Source organism: Bicyclus anynana, chromosome 17 (assembly GCF_947172395.1).
Source record: "Bicyclus anynana chromosome 17, ilBicAnyn1.1, whole genome shotgun sequence".
Classification (NCBI taxonomy): Eukaryota; Metazoa; Arthropoda; class Insecta; order Lepidoptera; family Nymphalidae; genus Bicyclus; species Bicyclus anynana.
The window spans coordinates 15042028-15069014 of NC_069099.1; the positions used below are offsets into that span (position 1 = coordinate 15042028).

At 34.9% G+C, this 26987-nt stretch overlaps 2 protein-coding genes across 7 annotated transcripts; one reads left to right on the plus strand and one right to left on the minus strand.

The window, feature by feature from the left end:
* Positions 1-60: 60 nt before the first annotated feature.
* On the minus strand, positions 61-7093 carry LOC112049442 (survival motor neuron protein). 4 transcript variants are annotated; one of them, XM_052886597.1, is made up of 7 exons: positions 6903-7093; positions 5825-5969; positions 4892-5065; positions 3441-3620; positions 1775-1905; positions 797-951; positions 61-707 (listed from the first exon to the last, which is right to left on the minus strand). In XM_052886597.1, exons 1-7 carry the CDS (start codon positions 6942-6944, stop codon positions 704-706), a joined length of 831 nt encoding a protein of 276 aa, XP_052742557.1. In that variant the 5' UTR covers positions 6945-7093; the 3' UTR covers positions 61-703. The 4 variants fall into 4 exon arrangements, with proteins under 4 accessions (XP_052742557.1, XP_023943086.2, XP_023943087.2 ...); XM_024087318.2 differs by having other exon boundaries at positions 61-137; positions 6903-7092; XM_024087319.2 differs by having other exon boundaries at positions 61-137; positions 1775-1884; positions 6903-7091.
* A 364-nt stretch (positions 7094-7457) lies between these two features.
* On the plus strand, positions 7458-25968 carry LOC112049441 (myelin expression factor 2). 3 transcript variants are annotated; one of them, XM_052886475.1, is made up of 10 exons: positions 7458-7647; positions 7724-8154; positions 9434-9584; positions 10091-10154; positions 11615-11777; positions 12710-12835; positions 13486-14319; positions 14935-15070; positions 18284-18363; positions 18871-25968. In XM_052886475.1, the coding sequence occupies exons 2-7, from the start codon at positions 7768-7770 to the stop codon at positions 13759-13761; spliced, it is 1167 nt and encodes a 388-aa protein (XP_052742435.1). In that variant the 5' UTR covers positions 7458-7647; positions 7724-7767; the 3' UTR covers positions 13762-14319; positions 14935-15070; positions 18284-18363; positions 18871-25968. The 3 variants fall into 3 exon arrangements, with proteins under 3 accessions (XP_052742435.1, XP_052742436.1, XP_052742434.1); XM_052886476.1 differs by having other exon boundaries at positions 7458-8154; positions 18279-18363; XM_052886474.1 differs by having other exon boundaries at positions 7458-8154.
* Positions 25969-26987: the final 1019 nt, after the last annotated feature.

The following is a 26987-nucleotide window of genomic DNA, read 5'->3' on the forward strand; positions in this document are numbered from 1 at the left end:
ATATAACTTTGCCTACATATTGTCATCTTTGTCGTATAGCAATGCAATATACGTTCAAACAAAACAAATATTAAAATCAATTAAAAACTGTACTACATCATTATTTTTCGCAGTGATGTTTCTTCTCGTTCCGTTCACTGAAAAAAAAAATTTAATTAAAAAAAAAAAAACTTTAATTAAAAAAATTAATTAAAGTTATGTTTAGTCTATACATACAAGTTTTTTGTCGGTGGCACGGTGAATTTACAAGACGGAGGTCTTGGGTTCGATCCCCGGCTGTGCTAATTGAGGTTTTCTTAATTGGTCCAGGTCTGGCTTATGGGAGGCATCGACCGTGGCTAATTACCACCCTAAAAAGACATACCGCCAAGCGATTTATCGTTCCGGTACGCTGTCATATACAAACCGAAAGGAGTGTGGATTTTCATCCTCCTAACAAGTTAGCCCGCTTCTATTTTAGATTGCATCATCACTTACCATCAGGTGAGATTGAAGTCAAGGGCTAACTTGTAGAGAAAAAATAAAAAACTCTAGTTACTCTGTGCCTCCTCCTAACAAGTTAGCCCGCTTCTATTTTAGATTGCATCATCACTTACCAGGTGAGATTGAAGTCAAGGGTTAATTTGTAGAGAAAGAAAAAAAAAAACTCTGGTTACTCTGTGTCTTCTCATAACAAGTTAGCCCGCTTCTATTTTAGATTGCATCAACTTGTAAAAAACAAAAAAAAAAAACAAATTAATTTATTTATTTAATTTTATTAAAAAATAATTTTATTAAAAAATAATTTTATTTTTACCGTTTCATGCCTTGATAGAGTCCAGTGTAATAGCCGCTCATGTACCAGCTGAGGAGCATGGAGGAGATGGCCTGGTCTTCGCTGTCAGGTTTGTGGCTGGATGTGGGGAAACCGATGGGAGGCGGAGGTGGAAGGGGCAAGTCCATTGCAACCATCTGAAAATAATAATCATCAATAACAACCCGTATTCGGCTCATTGTTGAGTACGAGTCTCCTCTCAGAATGAGAGGGGTAATGCCAATAGTCCACCACGCAGGCCCACTGCGGATTGGCAGACTTCACACACGTAGAGAATTGAGAAATAAGTCTACAATTTTGGTATAGAGATACATTAGACCCCGAAGCAGATCATAGGCAACTTTTCCCATCCCAGAAAATTTCATGGTTACTGCTGGAATTGTAAAAAATCATAAATTCAAGAACGGAATTTCGGGCGTTAGCTAGAAGTAGACATAATACACAAAGAGAAAAATATGGATACATGTAGTAATTCACCAATTACTACCAAAATATCCAAATACTTACTTTGTGGCAGCGTGACGGTGTTCACGGTGCCTAAGAAATATAAACTCAAGTAATCCAATAACCTCTTTTTATACCACCACTGTTGGTATAAGTAAGTGGGTACAACAACTTCGTATATACCTTTAAAAAAGAAAAACTGCGAAGTTCATTTTAGGAAAAGTATCTTGGGAAACAAAGTATCTTCAAAATACTAATTTACCAGGAAAATGTATCGTAATGTATAGAAAATAAATATAAGATACAAAACAAAAAGCATTTCAAATACAAGATGTAAATACGTTTATTGTATCTGTATTTCAGATACTTTCATCTAAGATAAGTCACACAAGATATTTACACAATCAAATACTATTCTAATTCAGGTATAAGCCCACCAATCTGCCCTGCAGTAGCATGGTGAGTCTAAATCCCTTTCCTCTATAGCGAAAAGAATGTAGATATGTATTGACTTACATTCTTCAAGTGTGCAATATCTGGTAGGGGCATGGAAGGTAGTTCTGGAAGATACAGCTCGCTTGTCTTCTTTGATTTGTTCTTCTTTGATTTTTTCCTTTTCACAGATACTGGAACGGTTAAATTATTTTCTAAAACATGTATAAAAAATTGATCAATTAAATTTTGACCAAAATAAAAGGAAATTTAAATGAGAATTTCAAAAGCAAGTTTTCGTTAATTATTCTGCTTTACTTATATGGGGTGCTGAAGGGTATTTTCCATAACTCTAGGGTTATACTCTTTAAGGAAAATCAGTCAAAAAGACAGAAGAAAAGCAGAACCTGCCTTCTGAACCGGTGGTAGAATCTTTACAAATAGTCAACTGACGTGTCAAAAGTGCTTGTAAACTGAGCCTACTTGAAATAAATGATTTTTGATTTTGATTTTGATTTTGACTATGAGCAGATGAGTTTTGGATATTGGTATGTGACACTAGGTGGACTGACGACAACAAGCGAGTCGCAGGGATTCGCTGGATGCATGGTGATGTTTGGAAGTCCCTACAAAAGACCTATGTCCTGCAGTGGACGTCCATCGGCTGACATGACAATGATGATGAAACACCAGTATCCCTCACTGGGGACATTCATAATGTTGTTAAAACTGGACTATTACATATCCAGCTCCAAGATTCTTTGTCTTTTAAGATAGTCTGGTATAGTGAGCTGAGCTGCCAGTGTATTGGGATGGTGTTCCAATCGCAGTTTATAGTTCCTGCTACACTTTTAGTGTAGTTAACAAATAGTTTATTTCGTTAACATCAATCAGTAACAAATAATAATTAAAGGCTAGTCTGCTTTCAAGAATTGTACACTCCTGTGACAGAAGGCTCCGCTCTTCCATAACGAGCCGTAATTAAAAATATTTATAATTAATCATAGTGGGTATAACTAAAACCTAAAAACATAAAAGTGTGTGTGTGTGTTTGTGTGTGTGTAATGTTGTACTCATATTATGTAATATGTTTCAGTAGAGTTTTAACTTCTTCATAATTCAATGTTAATAAGAATTCTTTCAAAACTTTTTTGCTAGCAAATAAATTCATTGGATATATATATTCAGTTTTCTGTTAAGTATGTTATACAAATAACTAGGAATTCTGTAGACTTTTTTGTAAGATTTTTGATGCTTCTACATTTTCAGCTAGTAATGCTGTATCGTCAGCAAAAGTTGCTACTGATACTCCAGGAGTTTGTGATTGTGTATAGGACTGGATCTAACACTGAGCCCTGGGGTACTCTAGCTTTCATCATCAACCCATATTCTACTCACTGCTGAGCTCGAGTCTCCTCTCAGAATGAGAGGGGTTAGGCCAATAGTCCACCACGCTGGCCCAATGCGGATTGGCAGACTTCACAAACGCAGACAATTAAGATAATTCTCTGGTATGCAGGTTTCCTCACGATGTTTTCCTTCACCGATTGAGACACGTGATATTTAATTTCTTAAAATGCACACAACTGAAAAGTTGGAGGTGCATGCCCCGGACCGGATTCGAACCCACACCCTCCGGAATCTGAGGCAGAGGTCATATCCACTGGGCTATCATGGCTCTTACTCTAGCTTTAATATCATAGAATCCTGAAGTAGAAAGAATAAATAAAATGTATTTTTAAAAGTATACCTAAGCTGACACAGCTCTGTGGCCTATCGCTGACGTCCATGTCCTGAATGGTGTGCGAGCGAATGCTCAACCCATCGTCCATATTGTCGACCAGCGCTTCCTCGATTTGTTTGTTTCGCTCCCTTTTACCTAAAGATGGCTTCAGGGAATTCAATTTTACTATTTCAGAGTTTTCGTAGCCTGAAAATTAAAACATGCGTGTATTTCCCATAACTTCCAAGGTAGTAACACATTCGCCACTGATTTTTCTTTACTTTCCTCTGGTGAGCTACGAGGTTTTTTGATCTCATACTGAAACTTTATGTGGTGCGGCTCGAGGTTCATCGACCTCGTATCTCTCGACGACACTAGACGTACGAGATCAACTGACCTCGTACCGCAGCGAACGTGTTAATGAGAATACTTATGGGAACTGCACTGCGTAATTAATATTTTATTATTCGTAACTACAAAAAAAAGTATCCTTTCATACCAAGTAATTGACATAATACCGAATTGCATTTTAAAAAATATATATACATCGTTATTAAGGACTACAGGACGCCCGCGACTTTGTCCGCGTAAAAATCGATGTACACTCCGCATAGTTATGTGCTTAGGTGAAATTACCGGTCGTAGCCTGTAAAGGCGATGTCACGTACGGAGGATCGGTACGCGCGCGGCTGGAGGCCGCGCATTTTATGTGCTTAGTGTAGGTTTTCAATTTATGGATTGAATTAATTCGAGAAGGAATTATAGTGAAACAAGTCTGAGGTTCTAATAATATTTAATCGATAGCAAAAGGTTACAGTAAGAAATATATATAGCGGATTACTATTTAGGAATCGAGCGTCAATGTCGAGCGACCACGAGTGACTGGAGCGTCGCAAACCCGTTTTCGGCCGTGTAGCATAAACTTGCATAACTAAGCATTGTGCGTTATAATAAGGCTCATTACAGACGAGTCTTAAGGCACGCTACACTTAGATGGCATACTAAAACTGACTCATAAGTTTTACGTCATCAAAAACCCTACTAGCCGTAATAAACTAATTTCATCGATAGGTAAATCTCACGAAAAATTACGGCTCGATAAATATGGTCGATACAAGTTTCCCCATCACTATGTCTTTATCGATAGGTGACGACGGCGAAGCGACGTTCTGTCCGCCCGATCCAACGGCGACCTACCCGCAATAAGTGATTATTTGTTTCACGAAGTATAAATTCATGTCATTTATGTGATCTTTATTAGACATTTTACTTGTGTACCTGTACTATTATGAATTCTATTATGACTTAGATGGCATGGAGAAAATGTTAGATTTTTAATTTCAGAAAAATATTGATAAATATTCAAATAATATTCAAAAATATTCAAAATATTCATTTTAGAACACACATTCCTTGAACATTTTGAATAAATATTGAGTTATGGGAAATATTCCCGAGGATCCTGTATATATACATACCTAAAAAGCGTACAACACATTCTTTCGTGTCAATCACTCTTATGACGAACGCTTCATACTCCAAGCCATCTTCTTCGTAGACAGCGCGGCAATGCATGCCTGCCTTCCATGTTGTATTCTGTTTCTTTTGACTTTTCGAAGCTGAGTTTGGTGTAGGTTTATTGGTTTTAGATCCTGGAAGATACAAGTTTTTATCTAACAAATCAAACATATTTAAACAACAAGTAATTATATATGAACACACTTGTGTTGATCTTCAAAAGCTTGAAACTATTTGAAGGAGTTTCTATATGAATAATATTCCTAAGAAAATTTTATGTTTTATATTATTTGCAATTGAAAGTTGTAGTTGTAGTCCCCATAATATGAATTGACTAACACCATTTAGGTGTTTTCTGAACAATATGTCCAAAATACCAAACCTAGTCATTATATGTATCATCCAAAGATATATAAAAGGTCGATTCATTTTAATTCTTCTTTATGGCTTTCATGTGTGCCAACTTGGTACAGTTTATCTCGCCAGTGTCAAGTCACTCCACACAAAATATCAAAAACTAATTGCTTTTTGTACAAAGACAAAGGGGAAGTAAAACTGATTCTGAGACAGGGCCAGATTAAAGAGGTCTAAGGGCAGTTATGGCTGTAAGCTAAATAGATGTTTGGTGGATTTCACAAGTTTAAAAATACTTTTATAGTGTCACTTAAGTTAAAGGTTATTTAATATAAAGCTTTATAGCGAATGAAACTGCAGGATATACCCTAAAGTCCGGCCGCATAGAAATTGTGTTTTTGACAGGTTGTGCAAATAGGACATACATATTCAGCTGCCTCGTTTCTTTGTTCTCTCTCTCATGTTACATCACTAAGCTTTCAGAAACGCAATCACTGAGCGGCCGGACTTTAGTAAAGTAAAAATTTGAAAGTACCTACCATCATTAGCAACTTGTGTATTAGTAGACATTGCCAGTCGTTTGGCCACTTCAATGTTAGCCATGCTCAAAGCCTTGTCGTATGCTCTGTTCAGCTTGCTATCATCCCAAACGTCTTGTAGATCCTCGTTTTCCTCTGATTCTGACTGAAAAATACATGGTAAAAAAGTACTGATTTACCATAAAAGGGAACCAGCAATGCAATAACCCCAGCAATGGCCTAACCCTAACCACCCCGCAATTCACTTATACCTAAAAAAATATTGATAATTCTACTTTAATAATGAAACCACTGCTTATCAAAAAGATTACAACAATGTTTTACAGCAAAGATCATTAACATTGGTACACCTGCAAACTTTTTGATCAAGATGAGTGATAAAAAAATGTTTTTTTCTTCAAGAAACATACTTTTATTCAGCCAATTATTTAACTAGAACCTTATTTGTTGTCTCCATATAACTTTATACAGAGGTATACCTGGATTCCCAGGGTCAATGTTGCATTGGATAGTGAGATGCTATCTACTTTTGAGAAATCTCATTGGCTTTGGAAGTGGTATGGTAAGTTGTATATTATTACTGTATGCCATCCTTAAGCTAAAGTTTGGTGTGCAATATGTTAAAAGCTTGGTAAGGTAGGCATTTAAACACATTTAAACACACAGCATTAGTATGTAAAGAAAGCTATGGAATAAAACAAACATTCAGTTCAATTATTCAACAAGATATAACAATCCTATGTACTTAATGCCAGAAATCATAGATAAGAAGTTAATGAAAGGCTCACCAATACATAATCATGTAACTTAATGTATCATGTAACTTGTAAAAAATTATTTCTTTCAATAAAATTATACTTACTAAAATGACTATTCAATTAACTCTCATACCAACCATTAAACCAAAAAACATTCATTAAAATCGGTCAGTCAGAGTGCGACAACAAAAACCGTGACACGAGATTTTATTTATGCTGAAGTGGATTTCCCAAGTTTTCTTAATTTGTTGACCAAATCGGCGGTTTTTGATATATGTGAATGCTGTAAATTATACATATAAAATGACAACTGCACTTACTGCACTCATATTTCTCACGTAAAGCAGGTCATCCTTCGACATTTTTATAATTTTTCAGGAGTTTTACGTTATTTTAGATGATGTTGAATTAATTTACAAAAATTTACAAATTCATAGAACGTTTTTTAATTTTTTAAAATGTTTTTGACTTTTTGAGCACAAACACATAAAAACATGAAACCATAGAGTACATTGAATATAGGGATGAAACATCAACTAAACGTCAACGTCAACCATAGATTAATCGGTTACGTCAACTATGGACACAGATTATAAAGTTCACTCTCAAGTGAACTTTCCAACAAACGTAATACCGTAATAAAGTAATTCTTAGTTTTAATTTATTTTATTTTGTAGTTCTTGAAAATAAAGTATGTTCTAATTTTAAAAAAAAAAAACAAAGATCATATACTTGTATGGCGAGGCAGGTCCCTATATAATTCGTCTGAGGTCAGAAATGACTGGCAGTGAACAAACGGGTTCCCTTTACTTTAAAAACCTTTACCTGTGGTTTGACAAATGACACTGACAGTTTGTAGTATTGATCGATATAAAGTCTGTAAAAGATAATGTTTGGAAAACTGTGTCGGAAAAATAAAATTGTCGAGTTGCCGACAACTTTTTAAATAGAAAAGGCAAAACAATGAATTTGAATTTTGAATTGAATTAAATAATTCGATTATTTAGTTGCTTGTGGCAGAACTGCTTAAATAATAATTCAGTTGCAGTGCTAATATATAACAGTGTAGTTTTCTTGTGGATTTTATGTTTACGGCATTCTTTACTGAGACAGAAAAAAATAAATATTGTTAATATTTCAGTTGTGAAAGTGATGATTTTGGGTTAATTTCCTCGTGTGTCTATTATGGATTCAAATAAACAAAATAATGATAGTGATAAGGTACCGGGATTTGATTCAGACGAAATAATACAACCTGCAGCGAGGCGCGTGAGTGCGAAAGAGATATTTAGCCTAAACTTGAAAAAAGAAGATTCCAAATTCGATTGTGATATACAAGATACACAATTAAATCCAAAGAGAAAATTCTCTGAAGATTCCAACAAGATGGAGAATGAGGATTCGCAGAATTCAAATGAAAGTGTTAAACGGAGGCGATATTCTGACTCCTTAAACGAGGTTCCAAAGTCCAATGATTCCTCCAGTTTGGGTGAGAAAAATTATACATTGATGATAACAAATTCACCAGGAGACTGGACTTTGGATGAAGTAATGAAATTTGTCAAACATGAAGTAAGTTGTTATCTATTTTTAATAGAATTTAAAAAGGAGGTACATTGTGTGGTACATTGTGTGGTAGAGTCATAAATTCTGAGCAGAGGCCTGGACTTGTGACCAATGGACGTAGGGTTAAGGAATTCCTTGACAATTAACACGCCCCTTCTATGCTCATGTTCTGCCTGCCTAGCTAGATTTGGTAAAATCCTGTCAGAGCAGTTTTGGATACCTGTTCTGTTAGAACTTGTTGCAGTTCTAGAGAGAAGCCAAGGTCTTTAAGTTATAGAGACTTTGCTGGTAATCCTCTAGCACCTACTTCTATGGTGTACAGCCTATATATGGACATTTTTAGCTTATTCATTTGTTAGATCACAATATTGATTCACTTTAATATTGTGATTCTTTGGAATATTTGTCTCCTATACACAGTAAGCCCTACAAGTACTATATGTTTAGTTTGCTTGGAATGTTTTCCAAATGAACTAAACTGGAATGTCTGACCTAAATCTGGAAATAGCCATATTCTCTGGGATTTTATGAAGTTCATCAGTTTTTCACAAATCCCATAGCATTTTTTCCAGGATGGAAGTTAATCCAGGATACAATCTGTGTTCTTTCCAAATTTCGAAATTTGGAGTAGATTTTGAGTTGAAGAGATACATACATACATACATACATACATACATACATACATACATACATACATACAAACTTTCACATTTTTAATATTAGTGGGACAGTAGGACTTTAAAACTGTATCATAAGTTTTTGCTTTTGTCCTCTTTTCTTTAGTCCTTTGGCAGACAATAGGGATGATGACAGTTTTTTAAATTGTACATAAATTAGGAGTATACTAATAGTAAAGCAATTTTGTAAAAGTAACAGGGTATCTGCGATCATTACTTTCGGAGCTACAGGGATTTAAAAGGTCAGATTTGCGGCGCTGCAGCAGATCCCTGAAAAACACTCCATACAAAATGGATAATTTAATAATGTTGTAGGTCATAATGATCATTAGATTTGTATGGGCATTCAAACACAATTACTATTATTTTTGTTATATGTGTGTGTAGTTCATATATTGAAAAATGTCACATTTAATTTAAGGAAGCTAAAACTGTATGAATTTTTATCTAATTACAATAAAAGATTTTTATTAGATTTTGAATTTTTATAATCTTATTTATTTTGTAATTTTTTAATCTGAATGTATCATAAAAATCAATATATTTAAACCTAGTCATCATCCCTATTAGTTTCAGGGTTTGAAAGTTCTTTTAAAACATACTTTTAGTGTGGAGTCGAGAGTGTCAATGATAGCAGAGAGAAAAATACCGGGAATTGTCAAGTGGATCTTCAATTTGATGAGAAGGAAAAGTTCTACCACGTTCTGGCAAAGCTGAGGGAAAAAGAGGCTCTAGGGAAACTGAGTGTTCATTGTATAGGTAAGAGAGCATGTAGATATTGACATAAGAAGTTAAGAAGTTAATCATTAATCATCAATTTCACGGCCTCTGTAGTGCACAGGTATGATGCGCTATGGGTGGATTTACAAAACAGAGGGCTTGGGATTGACCCCTGGCTGGGTCAATGGAGGTTTTCTTGGTCCAGGTCTGGCTGGTGGGCTGAGAATTACGAAAATTCTCTGCTATGCAAATTTCCTCAGAATTTTATTCCTTCACCGTTTGTGACATGTGATATTTAATTTCTTAAAATGGACATAACTGAAAAGTTGGAGGTATATGCCCCAGACTAGATTCGAACCTACACCCTCTGCGGTAAAAGCAGAGGTTGTATCTACTGGGTTATCATGGATCAGAATGAAAAAGCAAGAATGGGAAATCTTTTCAACACCATACCATACCAGGGTTTGAAGGAAAGAGGCTTTGAGCCTAATGGTAGATGTGAATACATTGTATTAAAATAAACTTTCCATATTTCAATTTTACAGACAAGACGAAAGCTGAACCAGAGAGTGATGCAGAATCTGCAAAGACTTTAGTATTAGAAAACAAGTGAGTAGAATATAACTTGCATTACAAAGTATACTTTGCCTTTGAAATTCACATGTTTTTTTTTTAATATGACCAATATTCCCTATTTCCCTCCAGCTAGTCGGGAAAGATTGTGTTAGGAGTGGGTACGACAATAGACCAACCCATCCACCCATCCCCAGTTTTTTGTGCGATTGAGTAACAAACAAACATTTACCATGTAAGCTTTGCTTTGACTTATGTACATGTCTTCCCTACCATACCTCTAATCTACCCTTATCCTAGCTCTACCCTACGCCTACCCTACCCTACCCTACCCTACCGTACCCCAACCCCTACGCTAGCTCTACCGAACAGCTACCCTACCTACCCTACCCTACCATACTCTACCCCTACCATATCTACCCCTACCAGAAGTATCCTATGCCGGTCTCCTAGTTCTAAGCTACTTCTCCACCAATTTTCAGATCAATCAGTTCAACCATTCTTTAGTTGAGCGGCGACTTCGCATCTTTTTTTACAATACTTTTAAACATTTGATATCTTTTGAATGAAATATCCGAATTGAATCATTCAAAAAGTTATGCGTTTATGTAAGCGACACTTTTTGTAAAAATTACGTGTTTGTAAAGTCGTAGTACATTTTTATTCTATTATCAATAGCTTTTGCAGCACATGCGAAGTAAACAATGTTTGAAGGGAGTTTTTTACACCTTGAGTTACATTATTGGAGTTTTAGGAAGGATTCCTAATTTTTTTACAGTATAGCTTTCCAACAATATCCAAATAGAATCTATACTACTATTATAAAGAGAAAAAATTTGATTGTTTGTTTGTTTGTCTGTATGCATTGAATAAGCTCTGAAACTAGTGAACCGAAAAATTTTTTTGACTATTTTATCCTCTTATTCCTATGGTAAACTGCGCATTTTTTAACACGCTTATACAAGCTTCACTTGTAACTACGTATGTAAGAAAATCTTGGAATCTTAATTTGTCTTCGATTAGGATGACTTTTGCACACGCTCTGAGTTCTGATGACAATACATAACTAGCTAAGAAACGTCTTTACAAATCCAATATGGCGGCCTCCTAAGATAGCGGACTGGCCGTTTGTTCCCGTGATATGGGTATCAAAAGAAAGGGTTTGCTGTCAGGACTACGAAAAAAATTGTCACGTGACTTATATCCAATATGGCGGACAGGCTATTTGAAATTCACCCCCATGATATGGGTATCAACCGTGTTTTTTAGGTTTTTAAACTATTCATGGTACTATATGTGCTGGTTCTTAATTAATGTAACGCCGCCAGCCTAATGGGCACCTTTGAACCAGGTGCTTTTAGAGGCGGGCTATTTGACGAGGCGAAAGCTGATCTGATTATTTGACTCTGTATATTATATATTTAAATATTTAATGTAATTTTATAATTAAATAAATAAATATATTGCAAAAACAAATATATGTAATAAATTTCCAGAAGCAGTAAATTTAAACAAGAGACGAGAGAAGAGGAATCCGCCGGATCTTCTACGCCCGATGAGGATTTTGCCATTGATCCAAATGAGTTCTACTTAAGAGAGAGTTACCTAGACACGCTGGGTATCAAATCGCCTATATCCAACTGGGTTTCTGTTACTGATGTAAGTGTTTAATGTAGTTTTATTTAATGTTTTCAACAAAAGTGAAGCTAAGTCTGATACAAGACCAGGTTCTGTTTGGTATATACAGTGTAACGACACTAAAAGGACTGTAGGTACATTTTATGGCGTTATAGAGAGTGGTTGTTATATGGAAAAAGAAAAATGTAAGGGTAAAACACTCGTCAATACACAGTGATTTTCTTTTACTAGCCATGTTTACTATTTGAAGTTTGTGAGCAACTAAGAAAGACGTATTAAGTCTATGTTTTTTATTTATTAGTCATGGTCAACAACAGGGTACACGTGAAATCTCGATTTGTAAACAAAATAACGAATTTCTAAGCAAGACAGTCGAATTTATTACGGGCTAGGATAATAAAGCGACAAAAAAACGTAGACAGCTGTGCAGTTTTTACTAATTTCGGCAACTTAAAAGGTACTTTTATTAGTTGCCGTTATAGAGAGTGGGTGTAACGCTATATAGAGTGTATCATTGTATGGAAAGCAAGCTAGACCAATCAAAGCCATGTGAAGTCGACGCTTTAGGGAGTTGGTCGTTCAATCGAGTGACGTTACACGGAGTTTACCCTGTATATTTTTTTATTTTATGACCTGATTGTTGGATAAAAATTTGAAATTGAAATGAAAAACAGGGTTCATGAGTGTGGAATGCGTAATTTTTTTCATTTGATATTTATTGATTGCAAGCTGCGTTTGCATAAAGAATTTTAACATTGAATACAGCTGTACTCAATTATTTTATTTTCTTGCAATCGTAGTGAAAAGTATAGTGTAACACGCGGGGCTAAACCCATTATGAAGTCGGTTTCTATTTAGAGGCCCTCGCCTTACGGCTCGTGCCCTAAAACTAACTTGTATATAACTATTTAACCACTTGTACCTATAACAATCTACTATTTTGTATTTCATAGTTCAGATGCGATAAATCGGAGCTGAAGGAGGTTCTGGAGCTGGCGGGCAGAGTTCTGGTCTGCTCCGTCAGCATGAACACGAAACACGCCAGCGTTATGTACAGCCACCCACTTGAAGCGGTGCAGGTAAAATGATATTTATTTAAATTTTATTATTTCAGGGGGTTGGTGTAGGGTAGGGGTAGTTTAGAGGTAGGGTACAAGTAGGGTATAGCTAGTAGAAGTAGGTAGTAAAGCTTTGCAAGTTCGTTGATGACACTCCTATGATTGATGATGAGAACATGTTGGGCGGAGAGGGTGAGTGTTGATGCATTCTAAAGGGATCCCTTAAACCTACTCCCAAGGTCACAAGTCCTGGGACCTGCTCGAGGTGTTTCCTCTACCACAAAATAATGGTACAATCACTGTCGCTGCTATCGTTATGCCTAGTTCTTAAGCGCTTATTGTTATTTACACAATACTAAAACACAAACTTTTAAAAATTTTCGTTTGTCAGTGTGTTTGTCACACTTTGTTTGTTGCTAATCTCTGGAACGTCTGAACAGATTTTAATGGGACTTTTAATATTATTATCTTCCAGTGAAAGTCGGACATGTTCTTCATGCCCACATGAAACAATATAAGATAAACCCAGGACTTGTGACCTTGGGAGTATATTATATTGTATAATACATCAATATTCAATACAATTTTGATATTTTAATTATTAAAAAAAATCACAAACGAGCAATTAGTTGCCATTTTATTGATATGTTTCCTAATTTCCTATTTTTCAGGCTGTCTCAATGTTAAACGGGCAACAATATTACGGCAAAACCCTGCAAGTGAAAATGAGTATATTTTACAACACAAACCAGCATTGCCAAAGGGATTGGCGGACATTGGCCCAGGATTGGGCAAACACGGCAATCCTTTGCAAGACATTGGCGAACATTACAAGAGATTCGCGAAAGGGAAAACCTTCAGATTTGGACGCGTGTTTATTCCAAACGGCGTTTTTGAACAAAGATTGGGATAAAAATAGACGAAATTGCCAAGTTTGTTTGTGTTGAAAATCAGAAATGTCCGAGCAAAGAGAGAAGTAAATCTTTGGAGAAAGAAAACGGCCTAAATCTCTAGGGTCTTATGGGCCTGTAGGCCAAAAACCGGTTAATACAGTTCCAATAAGAACAAATACTCCAATAAATAATAATGTAACCAGACCCAATCAAATGATGGTCCCAAATCGAATGCAAAGTCCTATCCGAGGACCGATTCAATCCATGATAATACAAGGACCAAGACCATACCAAGAAGGTGCAGTTCAAAGACCTGGTTTTCCAATGGTCCACCAAGGTGTAATGTATCCCAATTGTCCACCAGTACCGGGTCTGGATGGTCCGAATAAGAATATCCGAGGTCCGGTACAAGGTCCAATGAGTCCGATGGTCAGGCAACAGATGGTTGGACCTCGGTACCCAGGACCTGGGCCTATGATGGGATCAGTACAACCCGGTATGGTGCCATGTGTACCGATGGTACCGAATGGTCCAATGAGACCGAACATACCCTATGCAACAAGTGTGAGGATGTTCAAAGGACCGGATCCAGTGTTGGTACAAATAACTAATGTAAGTTTATTCCTATTTCTTTTAATTGTCTAAGTGCTAAAGGAGATGGTCCATTTCAGGTCCATTCTTGTACCCCGTATCATTGAAATTTAAAAAAAAATCAAGGATTTTATAAAAATCCAAATAAAGTGAATAAATGCAACTAAATAAAAAGAAATATATAAAATTAAAACCAAAGTTTTTCATCAATTGTTATATCAAGATGGCGCCCATAAAGCAACTATGACATGACAATTGACAGCAAACGTCAAATCGATTATTGCATTGAAAACGTCATCAATCCGCCATTATTACCTATATTAGTGTTGCATTCCTTGGGAGATTTGCATAATCAAAAAGAGTTAAAAAAATATATTCTTTTATTTCCGCCAGGGTACAATGACTGATCCTGGGTTCCATACGATTTTGTACCATCTCCTTTCCAATTCAAAAATTTTTTGAAAAAGCTTGGCATAAAAATAGACGAAATAGCCAATTTCGTCTAGACCTCCAGGTCCCCTGTTCCAGAGTTAAAGGTTCTTGATAGACAGACTAAAATCAAAGTGATCCTATAAACGTTCCGTTTCTATTTATTTTTTAAGTACTGAAATCAAAAAAACAATTTATTATTTACAGTTGCCCCCAACGACGAACTTCGTGAATTTAGGCCAGAAGTTGATGGAGTTAGGCCACGTGGTGTTCCTAGAGTTCACCACCCCTGGCTGCGCCAACGTTCGATTTGCGACCCCTGCCGACGCCGACCGATGTTTACGTATCCTTTTTAAGGACAATACTCACCTATTGCCTCGGACACGGATCGCCTCCTTATCGCCTCGCCGGCCGCGCGCTTATGTCACTTAGGAGGGTTTGAGAGCTAGAAAAAAATCCTTGATGCAATCTGAAAATTTTATAACTTTAAATAATTAAAAAAAATTAAGCCCGTTGAGATGTTTACATAATTATTTTTCAATATATTAAAATTAACTTTATTATAAATATTTTTACCATTGAATGTTCAATTTGGATATTTTATGTAAAAATAATAATCCTTATTTTTTTTTTGCAAAAATACAGTTCTGTGTAGGGTAGCATTGGAGAGAAACAGGATAAGCTTTTAATTTGCCTCATATGCCTTATAAATATAAGTGACGTAAGCGAGCTTTTAGCGAACGGCCATCATGACGACAGCGTGCGGTAAGCTGGTCCCGAGGCGAGGCGTTCCGTTAAATATCCTATTAGTGTGCTTTGAATCGTGGAGTTATAATACAAATTATACTGAACGGCTCGAGGCAATATGGAGCGGGTTCAAGTCCGAGGCGTTATAATGTGTTTAAGGCATAATCCTCCTTGCTGGAGGTGGCTAAAACTTTTTACTTCTCAAATATTTAATTTATTATAAAAAAAATTAAACTACATTTTTTGATTCTCTATGAATACATACACATCTTTTACTTCTTAAATATTTAATTTATTATAAAAAAAAATAAACTAAATTTTTAGATTCCCCATGAATATGGAGCAGTATGGTCATAAAACTCATGGATATTGAATAAATATTTCGTAATTCGTTTCGTTCCTTCCTTTCGCCCAATGAGAAAGACTATTTACTGTCTAACATTTTTTTTTGTTAAACTAGATCTAGACTCTCGAAATTATAATTAACGTAACTAACTTATTATTAATTACAATTATTAATTATTATTATTATTAATTATAAATATAATTATTATTTATCTACCAAATACCAATTAACATCTTAGACCTAATCCAGGTCCTGGAGTACCCGGTAAAGTCTTCAAAAAATATTGAGTTTTTCTTTCAAGAAATTAATTTATGTGCGTATACGACAAGAGCTTATGTAATCTGAAGTGAAAGTCGATAGCGCCGTTTAAAGTACAAGAGGCGTCATCTAGTGGCGAACTTTGTAAACATTACATGGTGTAGGAGATATATTTACTCAAAATTATTTTGTATATATTTATATACTTTATTATATACAAGCGAACGCCCGCAACTTCGTCCGCCCTTAGACCTCTTTAATCCAGCCCTTACAGTAGTATCGCTGTAAAAAAGGAGTAACTTCTCCCGTTTTCCCAACATTTCCCTTCACTGCTCTGCTCCTATTGATCGTGGCGTGCTGAAAAGTATACTATAACCGGCCCAGGAGTATGGAAAATAATTGTACCAAGTTTCGTTAAAATCCGTCGAGTAGTTTTTTGTTTCTATAACGAACATACATACAGACAGACAGACAAAAATTTTACTGATTGCATTTCTGGCATCAGTATCGATCGCTAATCAGCCCCTGATAGTTATTTTGGAAATATATTTCATGTACAGAATTTACCTCTCTACAGATTTATTATAAGTGTAGATTAAAATATAATTAATGTATATATTTTTATTATGTATATTTTATATATATTTTTTTATTTATTTATTTTTATAGTTAATTATTATTGGTATTTTCTTTTCTCTTTGTATTTTCTTTTTTATTTTTTTTTTGACTATCCCGCATTTTAATTCAATAATTCCTTTACCCAAAGGTTGTCTGCCAGATATTCTATTTTCTTTGTTATTGTTTTCCTTTTGTACAATAAAGTATATATAAATAAAATAAATACACTAATATGTATATGGTTATTTTTCGTATAATCTATACTAATATTATAAAGAGGTAAAGTTTGTAAGTTTGTAAGTTTGTCACATTTTTTAAATGGGGTAATCTTCGGAACTACTGGTCCGATTTTAAAAATTCTTTCACCAGTAGAATGCTACATTATCGGGGAGTGCTATAGGCTATTTTATATTGGTATCATATATATTAGCCGAGTTATCACAGTTTTTGTCATACAGGTCGGACTGAAAATCCTCTTAAACAGACTTATTCGCATGCGCTGCCTTAACTTATGTGTAAAATTGAAATTAATGTATGGAGACTTTATGTATCTTTAAAAGTTCTACAAAAAAGTCCGCGACACCATATATCTATCTTCTATATATTAGCAGATATAGTACCTTTTGTGTTTTAAAAATTATTAATTTTATATACTTAGGTTTACGTCATTATTTATACACGTAAACTTTAATCCTTATTAAAATAAATTATTTAATAATCACAAGGATATTATGGAGATAAGATTTGCCCTTTACAGTATGTTAATTACTTAAATAGTTTCGGAGATAATACAAAATTTCTAAAAGACGCAGAAATTCCGCTATATGATGCCCGGCGCTTTCATTTAGGTAGTTCCCGTTCCCGAGTGAATATGGGGATCAAACATAGCCTATGACACTCGCAAATAACGTACCTTTCTATTGGTAAAACAATTTTCCAAGTAGATCCAGAGATTACCTCCTACAACCACACGAACTTTACCTCTTTATATTATTAGCATAGAAGTCTCTATTTCTCTTGGTCATTCCACCACGTAGCGTAGGGTAGGGGTAGGATAGGCGTGAGATAGGGGTACGGGTGGGATAGGGGTAGGAAAGGGATAGAGTACGGGGAGGGTAGGGGTAGGATGGCGGTAGGGGTAGGATGGGGGTAGGGTGTAGGTAAGGTAGGAGTAGGGTAGGAGTAGGTTTGGGGTAGGGTAGGGGTAGGGTGGGGGTAGGGGTAGGGTAGGGTCGGGTAGGGGTAGGGTAGATGTAGGGGTTTAGGTAGGGTTGGGGTAGTGGTAGGGTAGGGGTAGGGTATGGTAGGGGTAGTAGTAAAGTTGACATCGAAATTTACGCGGACGAAGTCGCGGGCGTCCGCTAGTTATAATATATATTGTCAATTTCATATCGCTTATTTGCTATATTGCTCGCTTAATATAGTGCCGAGCTGGAAATTGTTCCGATTTGGATGGAGTTTTGGTTATATTCATGGAATTTTGAGAGAAAGCCTTAGGGAATGTTTACATAATTTGGAAATGGTTTAAAAATAAAATAATTAAGATTTATATTGATCGTTTAATATTTTCCTTAAGTCATAGTACAGAGAATTATCATCAAGTAATGGGATGAAATCAGATCGGATATCCAGGAAGACGATCAAGTATGGCCCGACAGCCAGAAAAGGTGATTTACTTTTAATATGTAATTTCATTATATTGTTAAAAATTCTTCGATTACGGTTATTTTATTATTAAGACTAGCGCGCGCTATCCACCTTCCGACCCGCGCGATTAGTTATAGATATGGTATGGTACGAGTATGGTATGGTATGATAACTAATATTAATAAGAGATACAGTTTGTAAGTTTGTTTGGAAATTCTTTCAAAAACACGTTCGCTGCAGCACTGATACTTTACCAATACAATACGAGGTTTTTTGACCTCGTACTAATACTTTTTGCGCTGTGGTACCGTGCATTACGAGGATTTTAGACCTCGCACTAAAACTTTGTGGTGTGGTACGAGGTTAATTGACCTCGTACCGAAGCGAACGTGTTAAGTAGAACTTAACTTTAATTAAATACGTATATCTATTCAATCACATTTTGCATAGTCGATTTTTGTGAGGAAAATCTCTTTTTTATTAAAGTGAAGATTCTTTTTTAATTAATATTTTATATTGTTTTTCAGCCAGGAAACGTAATAGATACGAGGTTGTTCTCCAAGGTGACTTTGTAAATTATTAATAATGTTCTTTAAAACAAATAAATAACTCTTATCACGTTCGTTGCGGTACTGATTTTTCTGTACTTTCCTCTGGTGCAGTACGAGGTTTTTTGACTTCATATTAGAACTTTATGTGGTGCGGTACGAGGTCCATCAAAATCGTACCGCACCGAACGCTGAAGACGCTAGACGTACGAGGTCAATTGACCTCGTACCGCAGCGAACGTGTTAAAAATCCAAGATGACTTGCAGAGCGCTATTTCTGCACAGTCTGCTCTATCTCTTAGACAGTGGCGTGCCCTTCATGGATGTGCACTGCTACCTTCAATGGCGTGCATAAGGTTTTTAACTAGGGTACGCACTTTAAGTGAAGGTTGGAAAATTCCTTGTCCAACTATGTATTTATTCTATGGTCCATAGGTTTGTATTGAGTCCTTAGGGTAGGCAGTGCATTTTTAAAGACGTTATGTGGCTTGTGTTTGTGTTGCTTGGGAAGCATTGTTGTTCGTTATGTCATCGTCAGGATCGTAAATTACGCTTTTTGTGCGATCAGAGGTTCCCAAACTTTTTATCTCATAGACCACTTTCAAAACTTTGGTGGTTCCAGCGGACCCCTGCTACAGAACTACATTACATTACATTCTACATAAAATCTTGGCTTCCGAAATGCTTCATTAATTTAAAAAAAAAAATAAAGTTTTCCAATCTAAAAAGTGATTCCAGCCAACTTACCTATTTGATGTCTACTTAGGCTACTTAGGTACAGTACAAAAAACCAATCAATTCATACTTTTATTGAGAAAACTCCTCATTTGGTATGAAACCTCTATAAAATCAGATAAATTTTCGTAGACCCCCGCTAACGAATTGTAGACCCCCATTTTTTGGGCACGCCGACGTAGACCCCCAAGGAGTCTCTCGTGGACCCCACGGGGTCCACCTGGACCACTTTGGGAATCAATGGTCTAGATTTACAATCAGAAGAAGAAAAAGAAATACTTTATTGCACACAAAAATACAATTATAAATTAAAACAATAAAAATATAAATTAAACTTGGCATGCAAAGGCGGCCTTATTACTATAATTATTATCTACTTATGACTTATTAATCAGGGTTAGAATCGGGGATGTAGCTGCAAGCCTCAACCACTAGTTGGTAGGGGTGGGTGGCGGCTCTCTCAAATTAAGTTTTCGAGAGCTATTTCATATATTGAGCTATTGTGGGGAGATCTATGTCTCTATGCAAGTTATTGCGTACAAACCACGGTGCGCCCTTTGCCTGACGCATGAATTAGTTCTGAAGGACCTGAAAGGGTTTTAGAGTCTTACTCAGAGTTTTTTTTTTCTTTTATTCTTTACAAGTTAGCCCTTGACTGCATTTCGTCTGATGGTAAGTGATGATGCAGTCTAAGATGGAAACGGGGGAACTTGTTAGGAGGGGGATGAAAATCCACACCTCTTTTCGGTTTCTACACGACATCGTACCGGGACGCTAAATCGCTTGGCGGTACGTCTTCGTCGGTAGGGTGGTAACTAGCTGGGGATCTAACCCAGGACCTCCGTTTTGTAAATACACCGCGCATACCACTGCGCCACGGAGGCCGTCTACTTACTTAAATACTACACTAGCGTAGGTCATTGTTGGACGGATGTTAGTTATAAGCCTTATGCACGCCACTGCTTTTAGCCATGAATTATACCTATAGAGCCAGTTCCTCTACTGTTTCTAAATTTAATTTATATTGTCTATTGTGCATATACCTAAGTGTAAGCTCATATAGTAGATGTGTTATAAATGTTTTTATGTAAATTAATATTTAATGGCTGTAATTATTATTAGCATGACTAATATAAGTTTTAATTGAAGAAATTGTAAAAAAAAACAAAACTGAATCCTCTTAATTTTAAATGGCTAAATATTTAGATTACAATGAATAAAATTTATTCAATTATCGTGAAATATTTAAAAATAATAACTTTTAATGAACTATGAAATTGTTGTAAATACTTTAAATATATAGATTATAGATATATGTCTATTTATATACTATCTACTACAAATCACTGATTTAATATATACAAAAACACTGCTGTGTAGTAAAAATTCAAAAACGACTTTATTGATTTAATTTTTCTTGGGCTTTGTTTGCTATACTGGTAGCTTAAGAAAAAAGATAATATGTCAGCTATTTGTTAGCTATATAAGCATAATTAAATAATTTTATCTTTGTATGGGAATCGATAATTTGAATGACTATCAATAGATGGCGCTAGTTTTATAAGGTACGTTAAAAATATACAGCCGAACATAGAATCTCCTTCTTTTTGGGAGTCGGCTAAAAACCGTTGGTATTCGATTTTTAAATTTCGTATTTTAAAATCACAATTTTCAATCGATTCGATAGCGTAAACGAAAATGTTGGTGGCGCCATCTATTAGTAACGCTGTACCAAATGAATATTATCAGTATTAAAGTCCGGTTGCGTTTCTGACAACTGTCAATGTCACCTTTTTATATTTGTTAATTAATTGGTTGCCAATTTGCGCTTAGCAACACGTTAAGCGATTCATTTTTGTATAGTTTAATGAATTAACCAATGTAAAAAGGTGACATTGACAGGTGTTAGAAATGCAATCTCTGAGCGGCTAGACTTAAGCTATAGTAAGCGGCTTGCAAGTTGAACTATGCGTAGTAACACATTTTCGTTTATTGTTAGCGACGTACTGTAGCAATGCCACGAATAACATTGCAATATGTTGATGTCATTACAAACGCGTACGAAAGTTTCAATTATTTGACATTTATAATGTACCGGGCAACTGCGGGGCACGCGTCTAACTTTTTTTTAAAATAGGGTTGTTGACTCTTAAAAAAAACAATATTAATTTCGCGTAGTACATGGAATAAGGTCCGAAATATATCGATATTATTTAATAACAGTTAAGGATTTCTTACAAAATTTAAGTTGTAAATCGTGTATTATTTAAAATTTTCCAAACGTCAAAAACGTGTCAATGTTACGTCACAAAATGAGCGAGCGTTTGACTAAATTAATTTTGTTTGGTAAAAAATAGTTAACATGCAACATGAAGAACTTGAAATACAAACCATCTTATCCGACAGGCGTATTGTCAAATAAATATATAAAAATCAAAATTTTCATGTAATCATGTCTCCAAAAAAATATGATAATTTGTTTTCAGAACTTCGGCTTGTAGAACGATAATGAACAATTTAAGATCATTTTAAAAAAATGTGTCAACTAGCCTACTGTAGGTACCAGCGCAGACTTATTTTCGCTCAACTTACTTGCCGGGGTCTATAGTTAATTATATTATTATTAAGTTTAAGTTATTAAAATACATATATTTTAATTAAATAAACCAATTGTAACGACCAAGTCGAATGTTCATTTAATAAGTTATCTTTTGATTATTATCTAATAGCCCATAGATATAGTGTCCCTAGAGACAATGTCTAAATGTTAGTAGGACGAAAGGGTATAAAATGTGTATAAATATGTAATAAGGATTTTAAAAGGACATGATTAATGTAGGTACGCTATAATATCTCCCTTGGGATTAATATTTTCAAAAGTATTATCTTTTAAGCCGTAAAGTCAAATTACTAACTTTGCAAATATATTGTTAATTTTGTACCTAGATTAATTTAGCACTATAATAATATACTTTTGATCTTGTATGTTAGTTTCTCAGCCCTTGAGTGAGGAAGTTGGTGGTGGATAATCATTAACATCTGATAGTGATCGTTAAAGAGTTTGTCATTATCATCCTAAGCCCGCCTACTCGCCTTGGAGCAGCATGGTGGGTCTTAGCTCCATATTCCGTCGCCTTAAAAAAGGGAGGCCTGGCCTTGTAGTGGTTTAGTGGCCTATTGAAGTATGTTGTTAATGATATACAGGATTTTTGAATAAGTACGTCATGATATGCTTGAAAATGTAATAATAATAAAATCTATTCATTTTGGACTGTTATATAGGAGACTGAATAATTGTGGGTAAGGTAGAAAATAATGAAGATTGTGTATAAAAGAACTTAAATCGAGGCGGTTTAATGTGGTTTTTAAAAAACCTTTTTTTGTATAATGAAATTGTATAGGTATTTATTTGTATTGTCCTTTTTGGAAATCGTTGTCGGATGAATGTGTCCTTTTTAATGAACTATGTATGAATCTATATAAATCTTGTATATAATATAATTATGTTTTATTGTGCCAAATATAATACAATTATTATATATTTTACATGAACATTTACTTCCTAAACAATGATTCCTAATAGAAACAATGAATCACAGGTAATATTTAATATTACATCTATCTACATTTATTCTACTGTTCGTTTAGTACCAACTAAAAGAACCAGAATGCGTATACGCTTATTTTTTTTAAAATTGACTAATCTATAGCCAATTTATGTACAATAGTGTAAACGCCATCTAGAATTATTTCCTGGACTTTGAAAGTTGAAAGTAAGTAAAGTATGTCTGAGTTCTTTTTTATTGTCTATGTATAAAGTTTATACATACATACCAGGATGTTGCCATATGTTGCCAATTTACTTCTATCTTTGCTAAAGAGTGTCTGGAAAAGACATTTTTTTATTTATTTTACGGCCCTGGATACTTAAGTTTGGCTAATGAAAGTAGACTGAAATCGCCCGCCAAATTTAAAAAGAAATCGGAGTAAATTCTGAAAATTATAGTGTAAATATTGGAATAACTGAGTTTAATACTTATTTATAGGTTACATATACAAATTATGAAATCGCATGTTTTTGTAATTTGTGTAAATGATTTTTTAAATTTAGCGGGCGATTTCCGTCTCTACTTTCATTAGCCAGACTCTAACAGTGTATAGTATAAACACAAGATGTCTTTTCCAGAGTCAGTATCCAGGGCCATAAAATAAATGAAAAAAAAAAATGTCTTTTCCAGACACTTTTTAGCAAAGACAGAATTAAATTGGCAAGGTAACAGCCTGGTCATATAAAGATGTATTATATAAAACAATTCAGATTATGCATAAAAAAATCAATGATTTTTTTTTTAGTTAACCAATTTCATAAAAAATAGCTGTGGATTGGTCGAATAGCCGCGATCGAACGAACCTGTAAAAATAACAGTGATTTCTTTCATTCAAAATCTGTCTGATTTAATTTGACTTACCAGCGCCATCTTATAGTCTTAAAAATAATCTACTAGATGGCGTTAGTAATGTCCTGGTTTTAGTATAACATTTTTAACATTCCATATTAATGTAACAACATAGACAGTGTCATTATTTTTTTATAATGTATGTAGTGTGCTATGTATATACAAATATTCGTTAATAGTCCAATGGATGGGATTGAATTGATGTATTTCAGTACGACTTAATGGCTATTGAATCTATGAGCCATAAAGGCTTAAAGCAGAGTTTTAAATATGTCACAGAATAAAGATTTACAATACAGAATGAGTGTTTACAAGCAGCGTGGTGAAGCTGGTGAAACCCATAACAAAACAAACGTCACGCGTCTCCTTGACATCCGCATATACAAACAAATTTTTTCATAATTAACACTAACAACTATTTCGTAAATCTATACTTATAATAAATCTGTAGAGAGGTCAATTCTGTACATGAAATATATTTCCAAAATAACTATCAGGGGGTGATTAGTGATCGATACTGACGCCAAAAATGCAATCAATAAAATTTTTGTCTGTCTGTCTGTCTGTCTGTCTGTCTGTCTTTCTGTCTGTCTTTCTGTCTGTCTGTCTGTATGTTCTTTATAGAAACAAAAAGTACTGGACGGATTTTAACAAAATTTGGTACAATTATTCTTCATACTCCTGGGCAGGTTATAGTATACTTTTCATCACGCTACGATCAATAGGAGCAGAGCAGTGAAGAGAAATGTTGAGAAAACGGGAGAAGTTACTCCATTTTTTAAGCTTCCGTCGCGTGTACATCCTTAATGGTTAAGACTACATAGAAATCATGTATGACGGAAATGTTCTCCTTAAAATTATATAAAAAAAACACAACGGCATATATATGTCTATCTTTTATGGTTGACTCACAATAACACGTGTAACTCCCGATAGCTTAGCAGTTCGAAACTTTCTAATTATATTTGTCTACTCTTATGTTTAAAGGGGGTTTCTAGGGTAGGGGTAGGGTAGGGGTAAGGTAGAGGTAGGATATAGGTAGTTGAAAGTTTACATCGACTTCCACGCGGACGAAGTCGCGGGCGTCCGCTAGTTAATATAATAATCAATTAATAATACTCCATCTTATTTCTTTACTTTTTGTGAACAGTTTTTAATATTTTAAAAACATAAGACGCCATTATTCTTGAATAATATTGAAATGCGACGCTTCGTGTCATACTGACTTGAGAATGTATTCATTATTGAATTTTGTATTTGGAGCGGCTACGACACTGTCGTATTCCGTACGCTCTATCTGCCTATTATTGATTAATCTGTGATACCTTTATGTTTAAAGATGAAAAGATTTTTTTAAAATTTCAAATTCTTTCAAAAATCTTTTTGTCATCGATTGCTGTGAAATATGTCCATAATGTACTAAGCTAAAATAAAATAGATTTGTTCTGGTTGTACCTATTTTAAATGTGATTGTTAGTTAGGAATCTCTTATGTCCCTGACGTATTTTTGTGTGTCTCTGTGTATTTGTGTATCTATGGCATCTAAGATCGTCGACGGATAGATATAAGTTTTAAAATACATACACGTATAGATCGTGCGGGTTATGTTGACACTTGGCTCGAATGATGTTTGTACTGTGTTTTGTTTGGTAGCCACGTGTCAGGTTAATGCGCACGAGGTATACATGGTTTATGTACGTTGAAGATCAGATATGCCAATTTAAAGATCAATGTTTTTTAATTGTGATTAAATGAATTTCTGACAGATAACTAGTCTGTATTGTATAGTTTTTTCTGTTTGTTATTTATGGGCTTTAACTGTTAAACATCGAAATTAGGGCAAATCACCTAATTTACTGTGTATTAAAAATAAATATACAACTTACAGATGGTCTTTTATTATATGCAAATTTTACTATATTGTTAGGAGAATTCCGAGATGACATCATCAAAGTAGGGATAAAAGGTGGTGGTAGTGCGCCACAAGGCTGTATTAGTCGCTACGCGCTTCATTCGAGACGATATTTTCAAAATTTTCGGTCGAGTAAGGTCGAAACTCTGTACATTTTGAGTTTGAGAATTTGTTACTAGGATAATGTAGTGTAGTGTATATCTTGAATTTTCTTTAAATTCTTATTACAAAGTACATGTGTGTGTAAATAAATTATTTGTATGTCGTTATTTTTTATTAAATTACCCAACTGGTTCCTAAAAATATTTATAATATTAACTTTATATTAGGTAGTGATATGTTAACTTTATGTCACTGCGTTCCCGCTGATACCTAAAATCAAGCATTCATGATTATTATCGTAAATTTTGTTCCCACACACTAGTCGTTCGCTCATTCGTCATTAATTCATGCCATTTTGTATTGGGCGTTTTTCAGGTATCCGTGGCAATGCCGCAAATCTGACCCTTTAAATCAATGTAGCTCCGAAATAAATGATCACAGACTTCCTGATACTTTTACAAAATTGCTCTTACTATTAGCACACTCCTTTATAATTTAAAAAAAAAAAACTATCATCATCCCTATTTCACTCGGACCAAGTCACACGGGCCTGCTACCTCGTAAGTACCTTTATTAGATTTAAAAATATAATCCACGATAGAAATTAAACCGAGGGTTAATAAAACATCTGAGTAAGGTAGGTAACGGTCGTCCAAAGGTGACTAAGGAATAAAAATTGCCAAGATTATGTAAAATGGATATAGCTCATCTTAGGTGTTTGCGTGGAACGGAATAAATTATCCGGGTTAGGACCCAGCGTCCGCTGAATGTATAATAGTGTCGTGTTTACCTTAACGAACGATTGGATTTAACTCTTTGCACTAAGGTTACTAGCTTGGAGTCTTGGAGGAAAACTTGGGAGTAAACCTGCTTTCTCCGGAGTGGTAATA

Bases quoted from the DNA above. Each gene is read 5' to 3' on its own strand.
- LOC112049441 (XM_052886476.1), top strand. From the start codon at position 7,768: ATGGATTCAAATAAACAAAATAATGATAGTGATAAGGTACCGGGATTT. The intron at 8,155-9,433 runs GTAAGTTGTTAT...ACATACTTTTAG, and splicing joins TGAAATTTGTCAAACATGAA to TGTGGAGTCGAGAGTGTCAA. The intron at 11,778-12,709 runs GTAAGTGTTTAA...TGTATTTCATAG, and splicing joins ACTGGGTTTCTGTTACTGAT to TTCAGATGCGATAAATCGGA.
- LOC112049442 (XM_024087318.2), bottom strand. From the start codon at position 6,944: ATGTCGAAGGATGACCTGCTTTACGTGAGAAATATGAGTGCA. The intron at 5,970-6,902 runs GTAAGTGCAGTT...TGTATTTTTCAG, and splicing joins ACGTGAGAAATATGAGTGCA to TCAGAATCAGAGGAAAACGA. The intron at 1,906-3,440 runs GTATACTTTTAA...TACATGTTTTAG, and splicing joins ACAGAGCTGTGTCAGCTTAG to AAAATAATTTAACCGTTCCA.